This window comes from Ochotona princeps, chromosome 8 (genome assembly GCF_030435755.1).
Source record: "Ochotona princeps isolate mOchPri1 chromosome 8, mOchPri1.hap1, whole genome shotgun sequence".
NCBI classification, from domain to species: domain Eukaryota; kingdom Metazoa; phylum Chordata; class Mammalia; order Lagomorpha; family Ochotonidae; genus Ochotona; species Ochotona princeps.
The window spans coordinates 14,845,682-14,855,522 of NC_080839.1; the positions used below are offsets into that span (position 1 = coordinate 14,845,682).

At 44.2% G+C, this 9,841-nt stretch overlaps 2 gene segments (V, D, J or C); both read right to left on the reverse strand.

Moving 5' to 3' along the window:
* Positions 1 to 359: 359 nt before the first annotated feature.
* LOC118759807 (Ig kappa chain V region 3381-like) lies at positions 360 to 920 on the reverse strand. The segment is given in 2 exon segments: positions 360 to 712; positions 837 to 920. Coding segments are annotated over 2 exon segments (387 nt in total).
* A 7,933-nt stretch (positions 921 to 8,853) lies between these two features.
* LOC105942617 (immunoglobulin kappa variable 1-39-like) lies at positions 8,854 to 9,607 on the reverse strand. The segment is given in 2 exon segments: positions 8,854 to 9,329; positions 9,457 to 9,607. Coding segments are annotated over 2 exon segments (516 nt in total).
* Between the last annotated feature and the right edge of the window lie 234 nt (positions 9,608 to 9,841).

Consider the following 9,841-nt stretch of genomic DNA (forward strand, 5'->3'; position numbering starts at 1 on the left):
CTCTGAGCACCGCATTCATAGAACATGAAAGTATACTTTGGATTATAATATATTCTACTTAAAGTTTCTGCTTGAAAGATCCATAATAATTGCCTTTTACTGTATGAATCAAAGGCATAATGTAACATTGAGTAATCAAGCATAATCACTCCTTACCTTTAAATGAGTAAAATCATGGACATTCCTGAGATCCAGCTGCCAACTTAAAAAAAAAAATTAAGAACGCTAGAAAGAAGTCCCAGAAGACTTTGTACTACCATTCAGAGACCATGCATGGCTTACTGAATCAAAGAATGCCTCTTAGATGATAAGCCTAAGGATGAGCAGATGGGGAAGCCCACACCCACACTTTTGCTTTCCTGGGAGGTTTTTGTTCAGGCTTGTATCACTGTGGGAGTCAAACAACCACTAGTATAATAAAACCCAAGACAGTAGTAGGTTCCAACATCCACAGCCTGCACCCCGCTGATGGTGAGAGTGAATGATGTCCCAAATCCACTGCCCTCGAACCTGTCAGGAACCCCAGAGGCTAAATTGGATGCACCATAGATCAGGAGCTTCGGAGGCTGCCTTGGTTTCTGCTGATACCAGGCTAGAGCATTGCTGTAGTAAACACTCTGACTTGACTGGCAATTGATGGTAACTGTGCCTCCCACATTTGCAGACACCGGGGATTCAGTCTGGGTTATTGTTTGGCCGGAACATCTGGCACCTGAGAAGAGAAACACAAACACAAACATCCACTCTCATCAGCATGTCCATACAGAAGACACAGGAAGATTCAGTCAGCACTGAACACAAAACCTGAGACAATCCCTGCTGTTTTCCTTCCTCACCTAGGAGCCAGAGCAGCAGGAGGCCCAGGAGCTGAGCAGGGGCCCTCATGTCTATGCTGTGTCCTGACAGGCACTGACTCCTGCGCAGAGCTGAGAGCAGCCCCCTCATAAAGTGTACAGGGCGGTGGGCTGTTCTCCAGGGACATGCAAATCAGCAGGGGAAGAGATATTCTGTGCAAAGCAGAAGAGCCCAGCTCATTTCATAACTGAGAACAGAGGAGGTATCTTCAGGCATCCAGGTCACCCCCTGGGCTGCACTTACTTTTCTGGAGAGGACATCATCTTCTTTGACAATCAGTTAATGTCATATGGCATTTGAACAGCTCTTTGCAAACTAAAGGTACCAAGGATAAGATGTCATCTACTTGTATCCAATGACTAGGTTTCAATTTACAGAACAATTTCTTGGGACAGAATAGGCAGTACCATTCTATGGAATAATTTTATAAATTTCTGAACATACCCTCCAAATCTTCCCATACATAATTTTTACTTACACAGTCCAGTGAGTCTAAAATTACTTCACTTACCTTGTCTAGAAAAGAGAAGAGGAAATCATATATATTTAGAAACCACAATGTAATGACACTCAGACACTGTTAGGGTCTGAATAATGAGAAGATAGTGGCTGCAGATAGATGCATTATAATATTGGAGAGGGCGTTTATGCCCAGAATCTAAATGGGCTGCACCTTTGTTGACATGAGTGTCTTTGTAATACAATTTTCTGCCATTTGCTGTTACTTCCTGAAGTTCATCACATTGAAGCTCTGATTACTGATGTGAAATGCCATGAATGGAGCAGTCATCAGTGTTTGCATTCATCTGTAGATCCCTGGAATAGGATCTACATTAAACATTTAACGAGTTCACACCTAGAAAAATCTTTGAAAAAGACAAAGAAATCGTAAGCAAGTCTCCTGCCTAGTTTCTCTGAGCTGCAGTGTCTACCACTGGGACGTGTACCCACTCTGAAACCTGGCAGCTGGACAACAGCAAAGAAGGTAGGCCACGGAAAATAAGCATTTGTTAACCCACCTAATGTAGATGAGGATAACTGAGCTTGGTGCAGAGCCAGATCTTGCACTGAAAGTGGCTAATTCCTCTTGAAACTTTACCAAAACCAAGGCAAGATGATCCACCAGTCTCCACTATGCCAAGCTAAATTCAATAACCTGAGCAATATCTTGGATTCTAATAGACTTCGGTCCTGATTTGCACACCATATCACACAGCTCTACCTTTGCTGCAGTAATCCAGTCTGCACCACTAGAATGGGATAAGGAGGTCGCCATCTCAGTATCAAGGAGCCTGTGAACCAGGGAGGAGTTGGGTATTACCAAGGAATAAGCACAAGTGACCAGACCATGTGGATATAGCCACATCACAAAACCTTGCCTCCCATCTGGGATCTGATTTGTAAGTGAACCTGCTAACACAGAACCTATCAGGATTGGAGTGATGAATTCAGCTCTTCCAGATGGTTTACATACATTATTTAAGGATGAGGATAACAGAACCACACATCTTTCCCTTTCACTGTTCCTTTGCTGACTCCCTCCATTCCTGCCTGGGCTGCACTGAGCTCTCTGTGATGGGAAGGCAGTTTTGCCTTTGAAGCAATCTCTTCTGTAAGAACTACCCTGGCATGTGCTGAAAACTGGACAAACTCCTAATCTGCTCATTTATTGGCCAGCCATTCAAGCAACAGTTGTCCAGGAAAGACTCTGTGGAAATGAGTCAGGGGCAGATTTCACGCTCACCATCAGCTGCCTCCAGGCTGAGGACGTGGGAGATAACTCCTGTGGGCAGCATGAGAGCAGTTCTCCCACAGGGATACAGCCTCCAACACAAACCTCCTCTCCAGAGGCCATGGATGATTGAGCTCCTGCTCTCCCAGCTGTTTCCTTGCTGCCCTACTTGGTTCCTCCCTTGTCTCTAGAGCAGATCCCACCTTCTGCTTCACTGTGGGATATGTGCTAGTAACCAGGGAAGACTCAGCGTTTTGCAGCAACCTGTCCTGTGTCCTTTAATCAAAGAAGCCAGGACATGAAGACCCTGTTTATGATCTATCAGGAGCCTTTCTCTTCCTTAGTCAGAGCTTGCTATTGCCTCTAAAGATCTCAGTTGCTTGTAAGATGAGTTCTAACCACAGAACAAGTGAGAGCCTCACCTGCCTGTTAGGAGCAGTTGTCAGGGATGGAGCAGCTGCCTCTCCCGTGTGTCTACTGACATAGAACCTTCCCATTTCCCTCCTTGAGTAAGTCACCTGCTCCTCACCTTACTCTCTCCCTCTGAGTGCATCACCAGGTTTAATCCTCAGCACTAGACTTTCAAGCACTTCATCTCTTACTAATCTGCTCTCCAGTCAGCCTCTTCTCCCTCTCTCCTGATCTGACATTGCATTTTTTACCTGGTGCTCTTAATTTCAAAACAGGAAACAAAGATCTGGATCCCATGAATGCTACTTTAAATGTGAGAAGGGTTGCATCAGATTAATTACTAAATGACTGCACTCTACATATTATTATAAATTATTTGGCTGATAGTAATATTATATACTATAATGTAATCCTTCTATCCATAGAATGCTGAGTCTATGATAGGGAGGAGGCATATCAATGGAGAATGATGCTAAACTGAGTGGAGAGATGGGCCACAGAGCAAGACGCATGGGGCATCCTGAAGCTGCAAGAACAAGAGACTTGGATCTCCTCACTCTGGCACTGCCAGAAGGAGCACAACCTTGCTTTCTTCTTGAGTTCATCCCAGAAAAGCTCTGATCTCTTGAACTGGGATACTAACAGTGTCCAATTTGACAGCATAAACTCTACCATAATTTAGAAATGATACTTACCAGCCTAACAAAGCAGATAATTTCTTCTCCCCTCTGCCTTCCTCTCCCCACATAAATTACTGACCCTCGGAAATGCTGAAATGTCACTTTGTTCTCTTCTGGTGTCAGTTTGGCAGAAATAGACAATATTTGATAGTAAGATGTAGCACATTTCCTCTTAGATGGAATATCTATTCAATCGCCTTGTGTGAATCAAATGTGAGAAAGCCTAGGGTCAGCTATCAAAGTGTCTGAGTGGAGTAACAGGTTTGATTGGTTGATTCTCTGCTTTCATTGCAGCAGTAGAAAATAAGAATGCAGAGAATGTGAGAGGACAGAGCTGAGTTTGAAGGATGTGAAGGGACAGAGTTGAAGAGGAAATGGGGAGGGTTGTGAGCTGCTTCCTTCCCCAGGAATCTGAAATGTAATCACTTTGATGTTCTGTAACTTTTGAGAGAGTTGAGTGTGGCAGGAATCATTGCAGAGAGGGATGGGTATAAAATATGGAGAAATGGATAGTTAAACAGGTCAGCGTGATCCCTGGATTCCACATTACCCTGGTTTTCTTGTGCCATGTCTCTCTAGTTAAAGCTTCAAACATGGTTTGAACATGGCATGTGGAAAAAAATATTTAAACATATGAAGTCTTGGTTAAAATTGCAGCTCCCAACTCAACATAGGTCTCAGGGCAAACAACCCATGTGCCCTGAGAGTTGGATGTCAGATGACAATTTCTGGAACATTCAGCTGCACCCGTAGGCAGACACAGAGATGAAGCGCTGGATAACCACCTGTGAGGCCATATGCAGTAAAACCATCAGCTGCAGGGCTGAGGACCACAGGGTGAGCAGCCTGTTCCTTCTGTGCAAAGAAGCATTGGATCCATGGAGAGCACAGAATCCCATGCTTAAAGATCACCATCCATGATCCCCACATTCCAAGAACATGAAAGTACAATTTGGATTTCAATACAGCTTTAAATATTCCTAATGAATCATTTTACTGAACGATCCAAAAAGATATGATAAGAATGAATACTCAGGAATAATCACTTCTTTCCTTAACATCAGTACTGTACTGGAAATGCACAGTAAAAGGAAATGAGAGAGGCTATAGAGTAGTACTAGGGCATTTCTAACTACCATATAGGGACCATGGAAGGCTGACCCCAAAAGAAAATGACTATTGGTAGATTAGGGCCCCAGCAGAAGCTAGGCCAGCTCAGGCTCTCACGTCTGCTTTACTGGGACATTTTTGTTCAGGCTTGTATCACTGTGTCAGTTCTATTAATAGCACCACTACCATAAGCTCCAGCACAGTAGTAGATTCCTGCGTCCTCAGCCTCCACCGGGTTGATGGTGAGAGTGATTGATGTCCCAGATCCACTGCCCTTGAACCTGTCAGGGACCCTAGACGCTAAACTGGATGCATAATAGATCAGGAGCTTCAGAGGTTGCCCTGGTTTCTGCTGATACCAGGCTAACCAATTGTTGCTGTAAACATTCTGACTTGACTGGCACTTGATGGTGACTGTACCTCTCACATTTGCAGACACCGGGGATTCAGTCTGGGTTATTGTTTGGCCAGAACATCTGGCACCTGAGAAGAGAAACACAAACACAAACATCCACTCTCATCAGCATGTTCATACAGAGGAGATAGGAAGACTCAATCAGCACTGGCCACAATGGCTGTGACAATTCCTGCTGTTGTCCTTCCTCACCTAGGAGCCAGAGCAGCAGGAGGCCCAGGAGCTGAGCAGGGGCCCTCATGTCCATGCTGTGTCCTGACAGGCACTGACTCCTGCACAGGCTGTGAGCGCCTGCTTATAAGTCTGCAGGATAGTGGGCTCTGCCATGGGGACATGCAAATCAGCAGGGGAAGTGATATCGTTGTGCAAAGCAGAAGTGCCCAGCTCATCTCATAACTGAGCACAGGGGAACTTCAGACATGAGGTCATACCCTGGGCTGCGCTAATTTACCTGCAGATACCATGATCCTCTCTGACACATAGTATGAGAAGCAAAACATGTAAGGATCTGTTAACAAATTAAATTAACACAGGGACAATATGATGTCATCTATTTTTATTTCTTGCCTGTGATTCAATTTACAGTAGATTTTAATATCTGTTACAATATATGCAGTACCATTTTATACAGTAACTTCATCAACTCCTCAGCCTGACTTCAAATACTTCCCATGATTTATTTATTAATTATACATTTCAGGGATTCTGAAATTACATTGTTTCTGCTACTTGGAAAACAGGAAAATGGATTCATATAATTATTATTTTTTTTCAGGATCCACCATATAATGACACTCAAACACTGTCAGAATCTGACTGCAAAGAGGCAATTATACTGCAGATTCGTGCACCTTAATATAGCACAGTGCTCTTATGCCCAGAGTAAATGGCCTCCCCTTTCTTGACTTGAGAGCCTCTGCAATACATTTTTACTTCATTGGCTGTCATTTCCTAAATTTCATCAACATGAAACTTTGACTACCGATGTGAAATACCATGTATGCAATGATGATCAGTGCTTGCATTCATCTGTAGGCACCTGGATGAGGATCCACAAGGCCCTTTAGATGAGTTCGCACCCAGAACAATTCTCTGCAACAGACTAAGAAACCCCATATAGACTCTCATGGTTAGTTTCTCTGGGCTGCAGTATCTACCACTGAGGCTCAGGTGACCCTCTCTGCATCCTGGAATGAGGAATGGGCTTTCCCATGGTCTAAGGCTTACATACATTTGGTGGGAGATGCAGAACAAAGTCCCCATGGTCACAGCCTCTCATCCTTCTGAATCTCTATAATGAAATCTTCAATAATTCACTTGAGCAATCTCATTTGCTCTACAGGAAAGAACACTTAACACTTCCCAAACAGGAATTCTGAGATATTTCTGATGCATTGTGTTGTCACTATCCAATCCTTATTGGTAGTACCTGTGGGGACACTGTGATGACCCAGTCTTCAAGCTCCCTAGCTGTGTCTACAGGAGAAAAGGTCACCATCAAGAGCAAATCCATCCACAGTCTCTTATCCAGTTCAACCCACAAGAATGACATAGCCTGATGCCAGAAGAAACCAGGACAGGCTCCTAAGCTGCTCATCTCCTGCTCAGCCACTCAAGAATCTGGGTTACCCTAACAGATTTGGGTGAAGCAACATGGAGACTAATTCCACTCTCATAATCAGAGCCTTCCAGACTGAGCACATGGCAAATACTCCTGTGGGCAACATGAGGGCAGTCCTCCCACAGGGCTTCAGCCTCCAACACAAACCTCCTGCTCAGGGACACAAGGGAGTCAGCGACTAATATCCCAGCTGCTTCCTTCTTGCCCAGCTCTGTCTCTCCCATCACTGTAGAACACACTACCTCTGCACACAATGGCGTTGGTACTACTAACCAGAGGAGACAGTGGCACACATAGATCTGGGTCCTTTGCATGAGAAAGTCAGGTCACAAAGACTGTGTAAGATCTGCCATGAGCCTTTCTCTGCTTCATTCAAAACCTGCATTTTCCTCACTGCTTCTCACTTGGTTGTAAGATGGGCTTATCCATCCAACCATGGACAGCCACACCTGCTTCTTAGGACAAGCATTCAGAATGGAGCAGCTGCTTCTCCCTTGTGCCTGCTGACACTAAATCTCCCCATTTCCTTCTGTGGCTGAGTCGCCTGGTCGTATCTCTCTTTCCCTCTGGGTGAATCATAAGATTTACTGCTCAGCACTGGGTTTTCAATCACTTCTCCTTCTCCAGCGCCTCTGCCCTCCAATCAGCCTCTTCTTCTCTCTCTGGAGATTATCATGAATTATAATTTATCATGAATATAATTATACTATACTGTAATATAATCTGGTTTATAAAAGAAAGGTGAATTGAGGGCAGAAAGGAGGTGTGAATAGTGAGAAGACTGTTGGAGTGCGGAGAGAAAGGGACCAGAAGAACAAGGCACATGTGGCGTCGTGAGGATGCACGAAGAGGGACTTGGATCCTCCCCTCTGGAGCTGCCAGAAGGAACACAGCCCTGCTGCCTCCTTGGTTTCATCCCAGTGAGGATTCTGACCGCCTGAACTGGCATGACAATATCATGTAAACATTGACATCATAAATAGTACAATAGTTTAACAATAGTATATTCAGCTAATAAAATGACTGATAATTTCATCACACTCATCCCCAATTATTGACTGACTTCTGAGGACATCAAATACCACTATGTCCTCATTTGGACTCAGCTTGGCAGAATTAGACAATAGTAGATTATAGGTGGGAGCACAAATTCCTCTTAGAGGAAAAAAAATCTCTTCAGTGAATTATGGTAGTGAAATCTTGTGAACCCAGGTGTGTGAAAGCCTAGGGATCTGAAGAGTGTGAGTGGAGGAATGGGTTCTACTATGTTTGTTCTTCGGCTTCCATAGTAGGAGGAGAATATCTTCCATATTACAGAGAATGTGGGAGGACAGAGCAGAGTCTGAGGAATGAGAAGGGACTGAGCAGATGAGGAAAGGGTCAGGGATGCGAGATACTCCTTTCCTCACAAATCAGAAATGTAATCACCTGTGGTCCGTGACAGCTTTGAGACAGTTGTATGTGGCAGGCCAAATTGCAGAGAGGGTAGGATTCAAGACCTGAATCAACATCCAGACAAGCATGTCAGTGTGATCCCCGATTTCACACTAACCTGGCTTTTGTGCCTGTCTTTACTTACAGCTTCAATGTGGAGTGAACATGACCATATGCACAATAACATTTTTCAATATATTTTTATTTTGAATTCTGAATTATGTGGTACAATTCCATTTAGGCTGGGATTTTCCCCCAAACTCCCACCTCCCAACAGATTTTCCCCATTTTACTACAATAGTGTAGTCCTTTCACCTTAGTGGTGAAGAGGAATCGTATTCAAAGAGAACACAGAATCCCATGTTTTAAGGATCACCATCTCTGATCCACATTCCCAGAACATGTAAGCATAATTTGGATTCCAATACACTCTATTTGAAGTTTCAACTCGAAATATCCATAATGTTTCATTTGCAGAATGAATCAAAAATTATATTGTAAGAATGAGTACTCAGGAATAATCACTTCTTTCCTTTCAATTATTACTGTATGGGAATGCCCAGTAAATGGAAATGAGAGAGGCTATAGAGTAGTACTAGGGCATTTCTTACTACCTTATAGGAACCATGGAAGGCTGACCCCAAAAGAAAATGACTATTGGTAGATTAAGTCTCCAGGAGAACCTAGGCCAGCTCAGGCTCTCACTTCTGCTTTCATGAGCGGTTTTTGTTAAGGCTTGTATCACTGTGTAAATGTTACCACTATAAGCTCCAGCACAGTAGTAGATTCCTGCGTCCTCAGCCTGCACCCCGCTGATGGTGAGAGTGAATGATGTCCCAGATCCACTGCCCTTGAACCTGTCAGGAACCCCAGAATCTAAAGTGGATGCAGCATAGATCAGGCGCCTTGGAGGCTTCGGCAGGGTCAGCACTGGTTTCTGCTGATACCAGGCTAACCAATTGTTGCTGTAAACACTCTGACTTGACTGGCACTTGATGGTGACTGTGCCTCCCACTGGGGCAGACACCTCGGATGGAGTCTGGGTTATCGTTTGGCCGGAACATCTGGCACCTGAGAAGAGAAACACAAACACAAACATCCACTCTTATCATCAGCATGTCCATACAGAAGACACAGGAAGATTCAGTCAGCACTGAACACAAAACCTGAGACAATCCCTGCTGTTTTCCTTCCTCACCTAGGAGCCAGAGCAGCAGGAGGCCCAGGAGCTGAGCAGGGGCCCTCATGTCCATGCTGTGTCCTGACAGGCACTGACTCCTGCACAGGCTGTGAGCACCTGCTTATAAGTCTGCAGAACAGTGAGCTGTGCCATGGGGACATGCAAATCAGCAAGGGAAGTGATATCGTTGTGCAAAGCAGAAGAGCTCAGTTCATCTCATAACTGAATACAGGAGAACCGTCCCCAGCCTCTGGGCTGTGCTAATTTACCTGCAGATACCATGATCCTCTCTGACACATAGTATGAGAATAAAGCATGTAAGGATCTGTTGACAAATTAATGATATCAAGGATAAGATGATGTCGTCTATTTGTATTTCATGCCTATTTTTCAATTTGCAGGA